The sequence below is a fragment of the Astatotilapia calliptera genome, chromosome 7 (genome assembly GCF_964374335.1).
Source record: "Astatotilapia calliptera chromosome 7, fAstCal68.1, whole genome shotgun sequence".
NCBI lineage: Eukaryota > Metazoa > Chordata > Actinopteri > Cichliformes > Cichlidae > Astatotilapia > Astatotilapia calliptera.
In genome coordinates this window covers 11,291,986-11,310,498 of record NC_137428.1, presented here as the reverse complement: position 1 = coordinate 11,310,498, position 18,513 = coordinate 11,291,986, and the positions used below count along the sequence as shown (strand labels likewise).

At 38.5% G+C, this 18,513-nt stretch overlaps 1 protein-coding gene across 1 annotated transcript in view; it reads right to left on the bottom strand.

The window, feature by feature from the left end:
• Positions 1–558: 558 nt before the first annotated feature.
• Positions 559–18,513, bottom strand: part of ranbp10 (RAN binding protein 10) — a 38,585-nt gene continuing 20,630 nt past the window's right edge. Inside the window, exons 4-15 of the mRNA XM_026172954.2 lie at positions 10,622–10,789; positions 10,476–10,498; positions 8,068–8,252; positions 7,015–7,127; positions 6,723–6,831; positions 6,436–6,584; positions 6,137–6,347; positions 4,737–4,876; positions 4,434–4,582; positions 3,168–3,279; positions 1,184–1,325; positions 559–860 (exon numbers count right to left, since the gene is read on the bottom strand). Of these exons, the coding sequence (XP_026028739.2) occupies positions 1,195–1,325; positions 3,168–3,279; positions 4,434–4,582; positions 4,737–4,876; positions 6,137–6,347; positions 6,436–6,584; positions 6,723–6,831; positions 7,015–7,127; positions 8,068–8,252; positions 10,476–10,498; positions 10,622–10,789 (1,490 nt within the window). The 3' untranslated portion in view covers positions 559–860; positions 1,184–1,194. The remainder of the gene's footprint in view (positions 861–1,183; positions 1,326–3,167; positions 3,280–4,433; positions 4,583–4,736; positions 4,877–6,136; positions 6,348–6,435; positions 6,585–6,722; positions 6,832–7,014; positions 7,128–8,067; positions 8,253–10,475; positions 10,499–10,621; positions 10,790–18,513) is intronic.

The window sequence follows — 18,513 nt, the reverse complement described above, 5'->3', positions numbered from 1 at the left end:
TGGCCATTAAAATAGTGTAAGACTTGGTCCTGAAGGCGGATGTTTTCGGTGCAGCTCTTGCCGAGCTCTGCCACCTGCAACCACATCGCTGATTGGTCGACGTTGTGGTTGTTACGGTAAAATCAAGGCTCCAACACCTCCAATATTCCACTGTAGTCTCTTGTCATCACCCTCTCTCCCGGCAGCGTTCGCAGCTACAGAGGACCTTCAATTATGTTTTTTTTCTTTTACATGGGTAAAGTTTTAAGGAAGTCTCCTATTCTTTGGGTAAAAAATTGCTAGCTCGCACAGACATATTAGAGTATGACTTGGAAGCTTTGTCCAGTGAATTTTGATTTTCTTTGACTTTCTGGAATAATTTTCATGACGAGTTTGAACCCTTTTGTATTTCAAGATCCGCCGTGTCTAATTGAGAAAAAAAAAAGGCCTATAGGCGTCACGATGACTGTGGAAACCAGCTTTTGGGTATTGTGGTCTGTGATATGGTAAACAAGAACATCAATACTGACAGCAGGGAGAAGAAATCCACCCGTTAAAACAGAAGGGAAGAATCAGAAGGAGGTTTACAATTTCTTTGTTCCAGGATGAGCACAACAAACTGACACAAAAGAACTAAAAAACAAAAGAAAAAAAAGGCTAGATGAACAGAATAATAATTATCTTTAAATAGTGTCACACATTTATTTATTTTATAATACTAAATAAAAAGGAACCTTTCTTTTCTCTCTCTCTCCTCTGCCTCTCTTGCCTGTGCTGCTGGCTCGGTCTGATGGACAGCCAAATGCACCAACGCTCCTTCCTCCGTTGCCATGACAACTACCTGCTGGACATGTCTTCTCTCAGTGCTACTTAACAATAACCTGTGGGAGAGATGTGGGGTAATGAAATGAATGTAGCATGATTGATAGAAATACAGCGGGAGAGCATTTTATCCTTTTTTTCCCCCCCCATTTGAGGCATGTGTGCACATTAGCTGTAATTAAAGACAATAACAGATGGAGATGAAGGTTGTCCTCCATCCATACCTTTAAGACAAACATGCCAGTCACCATGCAAACCTTACTATGAGTCACATTCAGTGCCCCGTTTCAGACCTCAGATAATTACAGGATTTATAGGCTAAGCTTATTTACAATGTCCACCTCACATAAGGATGATTACTCCTAAATATGAATTTACACACCTGGACCTGGGCTAGTGCAAAAAGTTGTCTACTCTGGCGAAGGAGCAGGAACCAGACCGGACTCGGGCCATGAGCTGAACACACTCCGTGGCCTGACCGAGCGCTAGCATCAGCGGAGGCTGTTTAGGCAGATTTTGAGACTCTGATGAAGAAAAACACAAAGAATCACAAAGAAAGTAATCAAATATTCTTGCTCCTTTCTGCTTGGCTTGAGATAGTTTAGGTTTGCACTGATCATCTCATCTCATTTTTAACAGATATTACAGCTGTTTGTGAAAGGCAACATTTCTTACTGGTGGCAGAAAATGACAGCTCAATATTCACATTAATATGAACCTTTGTATGCCTTGGGGGAAAATCCAGTGAAAATATTAATAATGTCAGGATTGATTGATTTTTTATTTGTTTTTTAGTAAATTTGCTACCTATGGCTAAAAGCAAGGAAATAAAAAGCAGAATATGTGAACATAACAAAGTTATTATAGTTTACCCCTTTCAAGTTGGTTTTTATTTTTGGTTTTATTTCAGTTTGTTTCCAGAGTGAATTTTCTTGTTGTGGGTTAGTTTTTATTGTTTGTTTAGTTTAGTTTCTATTAGTTTCAGTGTTAGTTTTAGTTTTAAAGGAAAATCTGTACAGGTATTACAATAAAAACAGAACTTTCTGAAGGTGTTTCAGGGTATTTCTTCTATATTTTCATTTCATTTTAGTTCGTTTTCCAGGTTCAAAATATCATTTCAGTTAGTTTTATTTATTTATTTATTTATTTATTTTTTCAAAAGTCTAATTTCTATTTTTTAATTTAGTTAATTAAAATGTTTTTTTACACCTAGCTTTGAGCATAATAACCTTGGTACAAGCGATACACACTGTTCTAATACGTGAACATTAAGGGAATTAAGTGCTGACTTTCTTAACCACATGTCCTTTTGATTCACTGAATGCTTGTATAAATGCTGAGCTCTGTTAAAGATAGGAACCACCACACAATCTGGTTTGTTTACATTTAGCTCATTTAGCTAACATGCTAATGTTTTAGCATAATATCTTTTATAATTTTTAAAAACAACTTTCTTTAACCCTTTTCATTTATCTTTAATAAAAACAGTGCTCGCTTCCACTTTATGTGCATTCAAGATGTCAAGCAAACCCTGAAAATCTTGCCATACTGCAATCTGTCTATTGAAAGGTTTCTAGCCATAAACCTCTGTTCTTGGCTTTGAATGGTGTTTGATAACAATATTCTATAAAGACAAAGGACATTTTTTTTGGATTTCTATTCTTATATTCAACTGAAAATCCTTATTCTGTTGATCTTGTTGGAGTTGCATATGGAACTGCTGCAACAAAACAATGTCATCTAGCAAAAATCACTGTGTGTTGATTTAATTCTTGTAAAAAAGAAAAAAGAAAAAGACAAAAAGCAATCTTTGTAACATCAAATTAATTAGATGGCCACGAGACTTTAAAATACCATCTGTTGCTGCTTTCCTTGATTTAGAGGTAAACATTTTTGGCTTTTAATCAAAGGCAAAACCAGAATGAAGGCATTCTCTTAAAAAGTTTGAGCACATACGGTACTGTGTAAAAGTCTTCTCCATCATGTAAATCAAACATTAAAAGCAATTCTGCAGGAGCTAAACATATTATTTGTTGAATAAAAGAAAACCTACTTTATAAAATGTATTAAATATAAAAACATTCTTGTATTTCTCCAAAGTAGGAAAGCTTAAAAGTGTACAGTTTAAAGCTTGTCAAATGTTAGAACTTGGAGGCATATTCGTACATTTTCAAGAGAGAATGAATAGTTTACTATGTTGTCGGGGCAATTTACTTAGGGGTCTAAATACCAGCACTGGCCCCTTCAGAGCTCTGATATTATCATCGTTAAGGTGAAGAAGACAGAAAGTCATATTTGTCTTTTCTTTGCACAGTTTTGTATGTATGAGCGGAACCCACAGAATATGTTTGTGCTTTGCTCTTTACCCAGTATGGCGCTGTTGAGGGCAGAGCAGAGTGACTCTCTCTGCGTAGGGTCTAACTGCTGGCCCACGGGGCAGTTCCAGGGATCTGAGTACGCTAGCAGGCTGAATGCATCCTACACAGAGACACAGCGAGAGACGCACACACACAAACACACACACAGATCCTTTGTGAATACAACACAGCTGAATCCCTGCAGTGCAGAACACTCTCCAGCTTTGGATTTCCTTAATAGCCCTAAAGCTACAAAGTATTCATTAACATTCTGGGCACCAGCTAACGAGACACAACTGTTTGGCCAGTATAAATTATGAAGACAAGTCATAAGAGCTACTGTCCTGCGTTTACTCATTTCATAGTCTTTCCTGTCATGTCTTTATCCTATTATACCGACAGAAAACTACTATAACACTTAGAGTTAGACAAAAAGAGAACAGGCGCCTTAATCTATCCTAACCAGGCTCTTTTCATTTTTTGTTTCCAATATTCACCAGTCCACAAACACTAAAACGTGGATAACCTAATGAGTGATCATAATATAAATAATACAAACAACTAATAATGCTATTCTAAGTATTCTTACTTTAATGAGGGTGATGACATGATAATGTTGCCTGCTGAGTATGCAAGTGGGTATTTAATGGTATATAGGCCTACATTTCTGCCCCCTGGTGGACAAAAATGAGAATGCCAAAACAGTGTCCCAGCACATCATTTCAATACATGCATACCCCTCTTTTGAAGTTTTAAAAAGAGGGGTATGTATGATAATATCAATACAAAATGATCAAATGATACTGGAAAAATGTTTGTTTTAAAACTCAAAAAAAAAAAAAAACCTGAAGAAGTTTCACATATCCAAAAAAATCCAGAGATAAATGGTTTACTCTGGTCTTTTTAATTAAATGTTTTTTATTTACTTTTTCACCATTTTTATTTGTGTTTCCTTAAATTCTTGTCAGTCACCTGTAAAACACTTTAAACTGTAAGGATGAAGTGCCCTGCAAATAAAGACTGATTTAGGATCTTCCTGTACATTGGAAACTACTGCTTGTCAGAAATAACTTTGACTTTATCTGTTTTACAACAGCACATTATAAATCATAAGTCCGTCCAATTTCTGCAGCGTGCACAGAATACTATAACCAGGACTTTAACTGGTGCCAGCAGAAACAAATCTCCTCAGCCCACTCCTTGCATCACATCTGTTTTTTGGCATTGTAGCTGTTTGTTGAGCTCGAGCCCATGTGCAGTGGAATGTGTGTGTACCTGTAACATTTTCTTGTGTGTGGTATTCTTGCCGTACTCCTGACACAGCTGTTCGTTGAGCGCCTGCAGCTCCCGTCCAAACTGGATCATCCTCTCTGTGGCTGCTTGGTTCCCACCACAAAGCTGTCTGCTGTGACTACAAACCTCATCTGGTGGAGAAACACACACAAACGCACTGTAAAAACATCCTAAAGAAAGGTGGATCAAGTCTAAAGCAAGAGGAAATATAAAGGATAGAAGCAGTATAAAGACCAAGACATTTTCAGGAGTGTGACTGAGTGCACGTGTGTATTCTTCGTGTACCTGTGACTCCATTGCCAATGCTGTTGTCGTCTGGCTGAAGGATTTCTTCATGTTTGTATGTTCCGTTCATGATCCGCGCCGAGGAGCCCTCAACAACGCCGTTGGTGTAGTGCTCTGCTTCGATCTCCATCTCACTGTCACTGCTCACACACACACACACACACACACACACAGAGTGTAAAAGACAATATTAAGGAACATTTTAGGCCTGGGTAGTATCACAATAATGAACTATTTAGAAAACATGCGATCTTTACTAACACCCCCCCCCGTGCCAAACACCGCATTTGGAGCATCTGAACAAATATTCTGCACCCATTAACACCTTTATTATCTTATGTTATCTATCTCTTATATTTATGCCTAAAATTAAATAATGAAGGGAAACATCCCCTGCCATCACTGAACGAACAACTGTCAGCAAACATAATACAACCTGCATCACCTCAATGTTTTGGTTTAACCTTGGGTTTGGGTTGGTTCACTTCTTATCATTGCCATTTTTAATCCAGCTGCACACCTAACCCGCTTCAGATTAGGTTACATTCAAGAACAACAACTCTAAACAAGTGCATACTGACCAGTTAATCTCTAGAAAATAACATCACCATTCCAAGATGATCCCCCAGACAATGTTATGCACATAGTCTATACTTTCTAGAGATTTTCTAATGTCTGTGTTTCTCTGATGAACATTAATAAGAAATATAGATTCTTAGCCATTTTTCCTCCTCCTGGCTGCAAGCGATTTAATTTTCCTGCAAGCGCTGCAGTCATCAAACAGGGCGGCTAAGCCTTTTACTTGTTGACCTTATATAACATTTGCAAGTAAGCTTACCTAATGGTTTGAATTATGCTTTTATATTTGTTCTGTACTTGCTCTCAGACCGTTTAAAGGGTTGTAGCTGAAAGAATAAGACTGATAGTGCTTTACAAGCCACTGTTCATTTAAATAGCACATTAAGTTTTTTAAGGTGTAATGACAGCCTTAACAAGCAAGCTGTTGGGTGCCCCAGCAACAAGTTAATTTAATGGAATACACAGCTGTAATTACAGTCCAATCTTCCTGTTTCCTAATGACAGAGCCGTGATACTGATGAGGCTATAAACGCACATTCTTGCCTCCTTCCTTTCTTGGATTTAAATGTGCTTAAATTAATATCATGTTTTTCAAGTCAAAGCACTTAAAGTGTTTGACTTTGACTTGCATGTAAGTAGACTTGCAGCTAGATTTGGTATCCCTGAATTATCGAGTTGATAACCACTTACCCTAACTTTTGGAATCCAGCTAAGTGAAATGAGATGAGGGAAAGATATCCTAGGCATGCTCAACTTGCACCACAGTACAGACTCCAGGTCTACACGTATCAGCTGTAAAACAAGCTGTCAGGGCTTCTCACCTGGTTTCCTGGGTGCTGTTGGCACTGTGCGGCTGGCTCTTGGTGGAATCGGAGGAATTGGACTCAGAGTAGTTGATGGATGAAGGGGAGGAGGAGGAGGAGGAAGAGGCAGAGGAGGATGCGCTGGGGTATTTGATGCTGCCGCTGCTGCTGTGGCTCTTTGACTTGTTCGGGGGAGTCACCCCGTTACTACAGGTGGGGCTGTCTGAACCTGGTAGTGAGTAAAGTAGGAGAGGAAACAAAGACCTATAAATAAACTTAAAGGTAGAGGGAAAGCCAGTCCTGTTTGTGTGATGTACCTCCGGTGTGCAGGTGTGTGTTGCTGGCTCCGTGGTGGGGGCTGAGGCACGGTGAGCCGGGGTAACTGTCCTGGGACTTTGGGGAGCGAATCGTCAAGCAGCGAACCTCACTGTCTGTACCGTTCACCATCTCCACAAACTGGCGACACCTAGAGGCCAGTTTAATCAGTGTTACTGGTATTCACCGGACAATAAGCCATTTAAATATCAAGCAGATTTTACGTCCATAATAGCTGTGGCGGCAAATTCATGCTTGCCTTTGAACCCACCCTATACAGCAGACTTACTTCAACATGAATAGTAGATTGGGGTTGCGTTCTAACAGACCGGGATAAAGCTGCTGAGTTGCTTCTATGGCCTCACCAACCCGCCCTGCCAGCACTAGCTTCTGTATTCCTATTAGATGAAAAGCAGAATGGTTTTTACAATATACTCAACATCTGGAGAATTCAAGCTTTCAAAACAAACATTTGAAAGAGGCCAATACATCAACAGAGACAAGTAACACCCCACACCCTCTAATATAATAGAGAAAAATCTAATGATTCCCTTTGAGCACACACTGCTGTGTGCACTCACTCTGTCTGTTCTTTATAGATGTCTGGTCCTCTTGTATCATGGTCTCTGTAGCTCTGGCAAAGGCTGTTGCAGTGGCACAGTACCCATGGTGCACCAAGTAGCTGGAAACCATACTAGGAAAAAACAAGGTATATAATACAAAATAAAAAAAATCTTCCTTCTGATTCCTCCTCACTAACTTTAAGATTTTTATATCACATTTATCTTTCTCTGAAAATATCAAATTAGAAATATTTCATCTGTACGACGTTTACACCAAGAAAGGCAATGTGAATATGGACAGAATGGTTTAGGTGTCTTTAGAACTTTGTGACTGTGGCATACAGGTTGAAAACATCTGTCCAGAGTCAAGATAAATATTTATACACACATGTAGTATTTTCACTGTTTCATACAGGTTTAGAAATATAATGAAACCGCCGGCCAGCATTGCTTTTAACAAATATCAATAAAACAGGTGAAAAAAGTGTTTTAGAGATTGTTTCTCTAGTGGGATTTTTTTTTGCAGAAGGAGGAGAATGTACGTAGGATGACATGCCAAAGAAATATTCAGTGATATCAGTGTGGCTCCGTGGTGTGTATTTAACAGTTTTAGAATAACAGTGGAGCTCTATGGTTAAAGAAATAAGATATGCACACACAAAACTTAGTGGGCTGATTCGTTATTCATTGTCAGAATAAGAAACATTTTATTTTGTTTTCAAGAAGAAAACATCTTTCTGGGTACTTCCTGTTAAATATGAACTCAGGTGAGGGGAAATATTACATGATATCATTAAAAGTGCTAATGGCTCCAGAGAGACGAGCTCTCTTGAAAGGAAATATTACAATATGTTTTTATCCACTGGTCCTCCTCCACTGTAGATATGCTACTGGTATTTTTCCAATATTTTTTCTACCACCATCCTGCACAACATTGCTGCTGTCATTTTTATGGCTTTGAGATAAAGTATTATGGTGTGTGTGTGTGTGTGTGTGTGTGTGTGTGTGTGTGTGTGTGTGTGTGTGTGTGTGTGTGTGTGTGTGTGTGAAGGTGTTGGAGCTGAATCTTACTTCTGTAGGACGGCCTGCCACTCCCCCAGCCGCTCGCCTATGGGAAAGCGAGCGATCATGCCGTGGATCTTGGCCCGCCATTCGCTCATGTAGTCCTCAATGTCGAAGACAAATGGCTGCTGGCCAAAGTTGGCGTCTACGATCTCACCGGGGGTCTGAAGCCCCACAGTGGGGTACAGGTTGGGCTGGTAGAAACGTAAAATAGTAAACAGAACTGATTTGGCACTAAGCCACAATAATATTTACATATTATTTAAAAAAAATGAATACATTACAGCGCTGCATCAAACGCTTCAAAAAACAAAGCCTGAAGGGGAATTTATCATATTTTCCCCTATTTTATAGCATATCTACACTTATACAGTTGTTGGTGATCATACTAACAGTGATGATTTCCAACAATCGGGTCAGAGTACCACCACAAATTTAAAAGGTTTGGGATGCTGTGCAACAAAATTCAATGATTTGCAAATCTCATACACCCATATTTTATTCACAATAGAAAATAGAAAACATATAAAATGTTTAAAGGCAGACGTTTCATTATGCAAATCATTATTTAAAAAAAAATAAAAAAAAACCTAACTAATTTTGAATTTGATGGCAGCAACATGTTATAAAAAAGTTGGGATGGGACAACAAAGGGTAGTAGTACTTTATTTTTAGTAGTACTAAAAATAAAAAGCTCCAAATAATTTGATTAATTGGCAAGAAGTCAGTAACACGACTGGGTATAAAATGAGCATCAAAACTGTTTGAACAAATTATGGAACATTTTCAGAATAATATTCCTCAATGTAAAATTCCAAAGACTGACAATATATCAAAAAATTGAGGAAATCTGGTGAAATCTTTGTGCGCAAGGGGCAGTGTTGAAACTCTATAGTGGCCTGTCTTTAGTTCAAAAACTGAACACGTTTGGTGAATTGCGTCTTGATGCATTCTCAATTATCCAGGAAAGTAAAGTTGATTCTGTTCATCTGGACGTAGCGTTTTGTGGGAGAAACGTTTCGTCACTCATCCAAGTGACGTCTTCAGTCTCAGCTGACTGCAGGTTTCCTCAATCTTATAAACAGTACATTTGCATAATGACTGAAACCAGCCCACTGAAGGAACAATGCGCTGGGAGGTTGTTTATAAGACTGGGGAAACCTGCAGTCAGCTGAGACTGAAGACGTCACTTGGATGAGTGACGAAACGTTTCTCCCACAAAACGCTACGTCCAGATGAACAGAATCAACTTTTTGGTGACATTTGGTGAATAAAAAAAAAATCAACACAGAAGATCCAGCACCCTGAATGCTACATCAGACAAGATTGGGACAATATTCCTCCTCAGTTTTCAGACTGTTGCTAAAAGAAGAAGGGATGCCACGCAGTGGAACATGGCCATGTCAAACTTTTTGAGAGGTGTTGCTACCATCTAATTCAAAATGGTGCATTTTGTCAATTTAAACATTTCACATGTTTTAAGTGTTGTGTTGTGAATAAAATATGGGTTTATATGATTTTCAATTTACTGCATTTCATATTTATTTGCATTTTACACTGCGTCCCATCTGTTTTGGAATTGGGTGTATACCCACCAACTCTGTGATGTGTGATGAGCTGTTCATGGCAGTTAAATTGTGACAGGATAGAAACACTGATGGTGTCTCTCTTAGGCGGAGCTTTAATGCTAACTAGCTGCACACGTCTGTATTTTAGTGGCTGTAAACAATCGAAATAGTTCTTACATGAAACTGCTCAAAACAAAGTCTGTGGACTTTTGATGTAACTTGGTCACAGTTTTTGAAAAGACATATTAATGCAGAGTTCCCCAAATGTATTTTTGTGCATTAAAGACCACAAAGTGCAAATTTGTTTTACAAAATTAAAAACTTGCTAACTGAGTAACCCACACCAAAACGATCTACATGGGTAAAAATACATAAACTTGATTTTGGGTTGTCCCAAAATCAAATGTCATCAAAAGCACTTTTGTTATGGAATACCTCGGGTTCCATAATAGACAAGAGTCACTGGACAAACAGCTGTTTGTTGGTTTTTGCAAAAAACAAAAAAACAACCCACTAACAGGATATGAAACTAACATCAGCACTCAGATGAAGGCTGCTTGGGTTAGATCCTGTTTGGTTTCTGCATGTACAGCTACTTTGAACTGTGGAGACTGTAGTCTAGTTTAAACCAATCTTTCCTTTTTGAAACATTCCAGTCATATCAGCCACTGGATCCAAAAACACAGAAAGGGTTTCTGACCCCAAATGGCAAAATAAACTGCAATTAGATGGGCAGCTGCACAGTTGATATCACTTACACGAAACAAAAATTATTAAAATTGGGCTTATTAATAAAAGGAAAGTGCTGAAGGGTTATGATGGGAAAACATGGCTATAATGAATACTTACGGGGAGGTCTGTGAAGGCAACACCTAAAGGACAGAAAGACAAACCCAGTTAGAGTTAAGAACGTACACACACATTGGTTCCAGTTGATGCTAAATGACATTCTATCAATTAATTTAAAATAAAAGGATCTTAACATGTACACCAACCTAAACTGATGCCATTTTTGGTGTAAAAGCAAGTGTTGTTAATGAGGTTGACGCAGCAGCCAATTACATCACCCGTGGTGAATGTCGGCCCGTATGGTTGGCCGGTCCCGGAGGAGCAGAAGGAGTGTCCGTCATCTCCATGGTAACCGTATGAGTGCTTGTCCCATCCTAAAATAGGACAAGGATTAGGATTAGTTCTTGCATCTCATACTTGAACCATGTGAAAAACGTGTCAGTAATCAAAACCTCGGTGACAAACACACAGTCTTACTGCTGCACGCATAAATTGGGAGCAGCTCAGTATGAAAAGTATAAGCAGCTGGGGTGAAGTGGCTTGCTTGAGGTCACTGCTAACAGGAAGGAAGACAGTTACTCATTGACTTCAGCAACTCAAATTTTCCCATCTGACTGCCGCTGCCTACAAGGCGGCTCATAAAAACTGACACTTTCTGAGTCTGCAGGCCGTCCTCCCGGATGGCCAGCAGGAGGACTTTGTCTGTGTAAAGAAACTGGTGAGTCACTGCCAACAGGAACAGCAGCACAGGAGGCTGCACCAGAAGACTAAAGGGCACCAGGGGAAGAGAGGAAGATCTCATGATGTACTAATTACATAAACCAATTTCTTGTTCCTGCTGGTAGTGATGCATGTGTATACAACAAAGGTGAGTCACTGGTAGCTTATTAAGGCAAATGAGTAAGAACTTAGCATACAGTGCAATAAATTCTATATTTGTTGATATTTTTCAAGTTTTTACAGATCTGGAATTTCTACAGATAAGCAGAGTGTTAAATTCCAGGCTGATAACGGTGCTTAAAACAACAGCCAAAGCTGAAACCGATGTTATCTTTATTTTTAAAGATTTTTTTTTTTTATCCTTTGTATCAAGTCAACAAAGTCTGAAAATTTAACACAACAGATATGTATCTGCCTTTGTTATCGGTAAATACCATCTTATACGCTGATATCAGTCAATAAGGCTAATATCAGCCATTACTGATATTTGACCCATGTATCAGTGCATCCCAAGAAATTTCCTAATAACATGCTAAGAAACTTACAAAGAAAAGCCATCTACTTGAGTCCTAGGGATGGGGGAGACAGTCAATACAGCTTGTTGTGGTATGAAAACACAGGCATGACTGATCCCTAATCCCTCTTATACACTCTTGTTTTACCATTGTGAAATAATGTTTCCAGTGAAATAAAATACCAGTTGGTCACATTCCAATTAACTGATTCATTTGGACTTGAGAGCCCTTCGGATTAAGCAATATGTTCTTGTGACACAGCATCAACAGTTATAGCTATGTCCACAAGCTTCAAACTACATTTATAAACATTTAGCATCTTAGGCTTCTGAATTAGAAACCTAACATTTGCTAATTAGTAGTGCATTTACAGTTGAGGCTAATGTAACCACACTAAAAATAATAGTGCCAAATAACAGAATGAAAAAGACAATCCTGAATCAAATATTAAGTACAAGATGGTTTCAACTAAAATTGACTAGCAGTTGCTGACATACATTGTTATGGACCACAAAAAGACACATCTTATGCCTTCTAGGCTCATCGTGGGATCACTTGGGAGGATCCAGTACCCCAGGCATGCAACCAAATGTTTTAGTGTGTCTACAGCTGACCTCATAGACTTCTGTAAGTCTATATTCCACAGTTTTTCGGAATATTCAAGAAGAAACACTAAAAAGTATATGTGAAGGACACTTTACAGAAACCTTTATTAAAAACTATTATTACTATTACACATGTAATAGTTTTTAAATTGCAATTGCAATGGATTTTCTAGGGAGTCCACTTTTTTGTGTGTCTTTCCACATCATTTATTTCATCAGTAATGTCCAGACAGTTACTCCCACTTTGCTCAAGTCTGCCTCTTCTGTTGCAACTAAGACAAGGTAGCTTTCCTCAGCTCTTGTGTGTAGCCAAATATAGCACCACAGGGTTCTTGGGTATTTCATAACCTATTATCAATGTTAACGCTACCCATATGTCATCTGTTTATTTTGTAATTGTCAAACATTCACTTTTCTCAAAACAGCCTCCAGCGTGACAGTTGTATAGATGAATATCTACAACTAGTATTAAAGCACCTGTGTTATGACTTGCATCTTTCTAAGACACTCCATTTAGTTCCTGTCTTGCTACAGCTGCCCTGTTCAAAAATACTCTTTCCCATTTGTCTCTAACACACCGTGGATCCCACTTTACCAGCAAAGTTCTTGCAGTTAAAATAACTTAATGCAAGTTTTTCATGATAAAACTACAATTTGAGTCTGATTACAGTCTTAAAATTCTCCTAAAAAAGCAGCTTTTTGCTTAAATCAATCAGACATGTTTTAAGAAATGATGGGCAATTTCCTATAGGGAATACCCAAGAAAACCTGAAGATTTCATACAGTGGTTTGTTCTACTTCATTCACAACCAGGATAATAGAAAGAGAAGTGGCACAGCCCAGTCCACAATTCAGAATGAAGACGTTGGAGATCAGCACTTCTATTTTGAAAAATAAACATAAAAACAGATGCTTCACAGATGTGGTATGAAGGTAGTAACTACGGTTGTATGACTTTATTTATTAGAAGATTGCTTTGATGAGTTTCCCCTTTTGAGGGAAATTTTTAAGAGTGCAATTGATCCTACCATGGATGATGTTGTCAATGCACATCAGTTATCAGCTGTACTAACTATTCAATAAGAATTATTAGATGATAAACTTGCACTAGTTCAGTGGTTCCCAAAATTTTTTGCGTGGTCCCCCTTTGTTTTACAAGAAAAATGTTCGCCTTCCCCCTCAAACATTTAGTAAACAATTAAGCAAATACAAGTAACCTGCAATAAATTACAGGTAGTAATAAAATAAACTACTAACTCTTTTACGCTACGTCCACACCTACACGGGTATTTTTGAAAACACAGCTGTTTCTGTTACTGTCCCTCCATTTAGAAAGGCAGAGGCATCACGGTGTAATTATTTTACCTGCAGTTGTTTTTTTCCCTGTGTAATAATATTCAACATTGCTATCAATACATTTTTCACAAAATGCCTCTCTGTGCAAAATGGGTTCAAAAACATAAACAACTGTGGGATACTGTTTGTCCGTGATTTGAACCAAGGGAACAAATCGTGGCAGGAACGACCTGATGTTATTTGTATCTGCTGTAACTAGAGCTGGGCGATATGAGATTTTTTCATATCACGATATGTTTTTTTCATTTCAGGCGATAACGATATCTATCACGATATAAGCCAAATAACTATATTTGTAAGATTTAAATGTGCCGTTGCTCACAAGTAAAATGTGAAATAATCAGCAGCTTGTTTTTATTTAAATATTTATTTCCCATAATAAGTTCAACAGGGTAGATGTACTTAAGGAACATGAGACTTTTTCAGATAAATAAAGGCAAATATTACAAACTACACAAAAGGCAGCCGCTAAAGCGTTTAAGTTTCAAAATAGAACAAACGAAACAGACTACTAAATTGTCAATTCCACTTAGAAACAAAGTATTAATTCTAAAAATAAATCTTAGTTTGTTTTACAGAAGAACAGACAAAACTGACTAACTTTTGTCAGTATCAAATAAACTGAGAACTAAAAGGAAATTCTCAATCTCTCCTTGTTGTATAGCTGAGCTTTTCAAACAGTTTTAACAGTTACTTTAGTCTGACAAAAGCCGAATGACGAATTAGCGCTTCCAATCAGAGACTGAGGCTACGTCCACGCGTACACGGGTATTTTTGAAAACTGAGATTTTCCATTTTCGTTTTAAAAAATAATCCCGTCCACACATAAAGGCAGAAATGAAGGAAAACGCTGCTATGAACATGCCAAAGCAGCAGGTGGCGCTAGATTCCTAACCATGCAGAAATGTTGGCCAATCAGAAGTCTAGAAGCCTCGGTGGGAAAAAGTAAACAAAGCTGGGGCATAGAAGCCAGTCGTATGTGTGGAGGGACAGTAACTGTGTGTATATGTAAGCATTTAAACACTGCAGAGAGTAGAATTAACAGTATTGTAGAAATTCATTTCACCGAAACAATAACGTGGCGCACAGTGTGACACATGCACCAGTTTATTGTATTTCCAGACTTGCTTTCGGCACAATTTACAGTGCACGCTACTCTGTTTTTTGTCAGACTTGAAATAGCCGAAATACCTTCACACTACGGAACTTCTATGGCTCTTCCGTTCGACAATCTCTCCGGCGTTGGAACCATCATCTGTTTTCTCTTCGGTCACGCTCGGTTGATTTTTCTAGTCGGCACACTCATTTCCTCCATTACGCGCTGGCTCCATTACCCGCTGGCTGCTCCCAAACAAACACACGTGCGGCTTGGCACTTGTGCTGTATGTAACAAGTCACGCGACGTGACGCTGCGGCTGTGATTGGTTCGGCTCTGTGCTACTTAATTTGGATTGGCTGACCTTTTTTTTTTTTTTTTTTTAAGAGGACAAGAGCGGCGAAGTCTATCGCGATAGTTTAATTTCTCTATCGAGTAAAAGTTATATCACGATACATATCGTTATCGTTCTATCGCCCAGCTCTAGCTGTAACTTTACTGTATAAAGAGCTAACATCTCCAAAATGACAGGAGTCATTACAACAAGTGTGTGTGAACTAAAAATCAAGAATGTGGGATACTGTTTGTCCGTGATGTGCAGAGCCCAGCGCGTGCTCCCCACGAAGGGAAACACAATTCTGCAGGGGAGACCTACCTCGGCACTTGTGCAGGTGAAACCAAAGGGAAGATATGCTTCACCATATTTTCTAGTCTTTGGCTTCGAATGAAGTTGGTTTGGAAACATATTCAGCGATGCTTCATCTCCTGCTTTGCGTTTGAGTGGGCGCCTCGTGCTAGCAGTGTCCAAGCGTTTTTGTTTTCCCCTTTTCATACCACGCCCCCCCCCGCAATGGCTCTGCACCCCCCCTAGGGGGAGGGCCCCACAATTTGGGAAGCTCTGCACTAGTTAACCCAGTGTGCTACCAGACAACTTGCTGAAAATGTGCTTCAGTACATTCCTATTAAAAATGTTCTTGTTTTTATGTTTTACATGTTGTTTGGAATCATTACACAAGTAAACACCAATAAAATAAAGTGGTACAGTATAACTGACAAAAGTGGGACCAGCAAAGCCAATAATCCAAGGCAATAACAACCCGTATGACCCTTCAAAATAAAGGTATAAGCTTTACACACAGCTTGGCACAGTATGGAGTGCTACAGACTGCAAGATGCAACCACCATAAAGTACAGTTTAACCTAAATAATTCTATACCGCTCTTTGAGAGGATGTAAAACGACCATATAGGATGACATGTCTGTATTATCCTGCCTGTCTAAGAAAAATAAAATGATACTAGTATCGATCTGTTATTAATTCCTGTATCTCCTCCAAAGCTAAAATGCAGTCTCATACTGTCTGAGTGAGAAAGTTACATAGATCTTCGCCTCTTTGCCCGAGTGAATTCATATCAGCTGTCTGGTTAATTGCACAGATTTGATCTAAAGTTATATGGAAGTATTCTTCTATAGCACAAGGGAAATCGGTAAACTTCACAAAATCAGACCTTGACTTTAACTCAATGAAACCTTAAGTTTTGCATGAATGGCTCACCGTGAACTGAGCACCCTGAAAGTGACCTGAACTGGACTGTGTTCAGCTTCAGCTCTGTTGTGTTTCTCCTCACTTGCAGCTTACATGTTGTTGCCAAAAAGCAAAGCAGGGTTAGGAAAAGTAGGTCATGGGTGAGCCGAGATATTAGATGCGTACTTGTATGTGCACATGTGTATCTGTGAGCATGTCATAAAGTACTAGGCTCAGCTGGACATGCATCTTTGTATCTGTATCCTGTGCATTGGGGCATTTCTTTCAACTTACACAACACATATTGTCCTCTGTCCCTCCATGTGTTTTTTGTGCATAAGTGTATATACGTGTACGTGTGTGTGTGTGTGTGTGTGTGTGTGCGCGCGCGCGCGTGTGCGCGGTGAGGTATTAGATTAATCTGCTGACAGGGATATTGCGTCTAAAGCCAGGCTCGCTGCTCCAACATGCTAATGAAATGGGCAGGCCTCCACAGCAGGATCAGGCACAGAGGTCAGCAGTGGAGAACATTGTACTATCACAGGACGCACAAACACATACACAAGGACAGTACTTTATTACATTTTTGATGTATAACCATAAAAAAAAGGGATGCTGTGTAAGATGTAAATAAAAAGAATGCAGTAAATTGCAGATCTCATAAACCTATAACACATCTGAAAAATTAATCAGAGATCTGTTATTATTTCATGAAAAAATTAGGTTGTTTTGAAAATGACGGCAGCAACATGAATGCCATGTTTTCTGATTAAATAGAAAAATGACCATCCAACTTGTTACCAGCACTAAGGTCAAAACTTATATCTGACTGTGACGAAATGCATTACTGACTATGGAATTGGCAGCTTGCACATGTGGAAAGACATTAATGCTGAAAGATATATACAGGTTTTAAAGAAACATGCGCTCCCATCTAAAAATGTGTCTTTTTTAGGAAAGGTATTTCATAATTCAGCAAGACCATGCTAAGCCACATACTGGATTCATAGTAGAAGAGTCCAGGTGAAAAATTGGCTTGTTTATAGTCCATATCTTCAGTCCAGCAGCTGATCCTCAGTTAATGTGTACGGACTGTTGTTAAAAGGAGAGGGGATGCTACCCAGTGGAAAACAAAGCCCCGTCCTAAGTTTTTAAGGATGTGTTGGTATCATTAAACATTTGATATAATTTTTTTAACACGCAAGTTTAATCTTCTATCATGCATATTACTGTATTCTGTGTTTATTAACATTTTACACAGTGCCCCAGTTTTTTTACTTACTCGAGTAAAATCTGAACTCACCTTTCACAAAATTTATTTCAAATCCAATAATTTTATAAAAATTTATATTTTACATCAAAACAGGAAAATAATATGATTTATGTGTAGTTCCAGATCCCATAAAAAATGAACATCCACAGTTGTGATGTAAAGAAAACCACAGAACCACATGACCCAAGGTAGCTCCTGCCGGCAGTGAGGACACAAGTAATACCTACACAACACTGGTTTTACTTTCATTTCTGAGCAGTTAAGAATTTTTTTTTAAAAAAAAAGAAGAAACCAATTGACAAACATATATTTATTAACTTTCTTGGGCTTTTCCTCTGGCCCTGGTTAAAATTTCTCTCCTCTGAAAATAGAAAATCCCTAACTTAGAATATTTGCAGTTCTATAAAGATGCATCTTCAAAGATCTGAAACTTTACAAGCATGAAATACTCGCTCTTTTAACAGACTTTTCAGAGATGCTTGAATCTTCAGTTTCAGCTTTGAACTCTGGTACATCTGACAGGTTTTCTTTTTTTAAGATATTTTTTTTAGCACTTTGCCTTTCATTAAAGAGATGCAGCAGAGACAGACTAGAAAAGTGTTTTTTGTAAAGCAGACAGGGCAAAGTCATGCAGCAAAGGTTGAGCAGAGAGTCAGTTGCTGAGAGCATTTTTTAGAAAGTGGTGTGTGCCCTAGACAATCAACCATCAGGTCACCCCATCAGACAGAGTTTTAACAGGATAAATGAAACCAGGAAAGTGTGCTATTCAGCATAGCAATTTCAAGACCATAGCTTTCAAAACTTAGTTTTGAATCTTATGATTTATGATGGTAATTCCACCTCACAGGGAACTTATATAACACTTCAGCGCTTTAACTCAAGAAGAATTTCTGAGTGCAAGATTTTCAATTTCGCAGGTCTGATTTGGGTGTTTTTTGCCATTACTAGCAAAAACTAGAAAAGTTAAATACAACAACCTTGCTTAAGGATGTCATATTCAGTATTTGA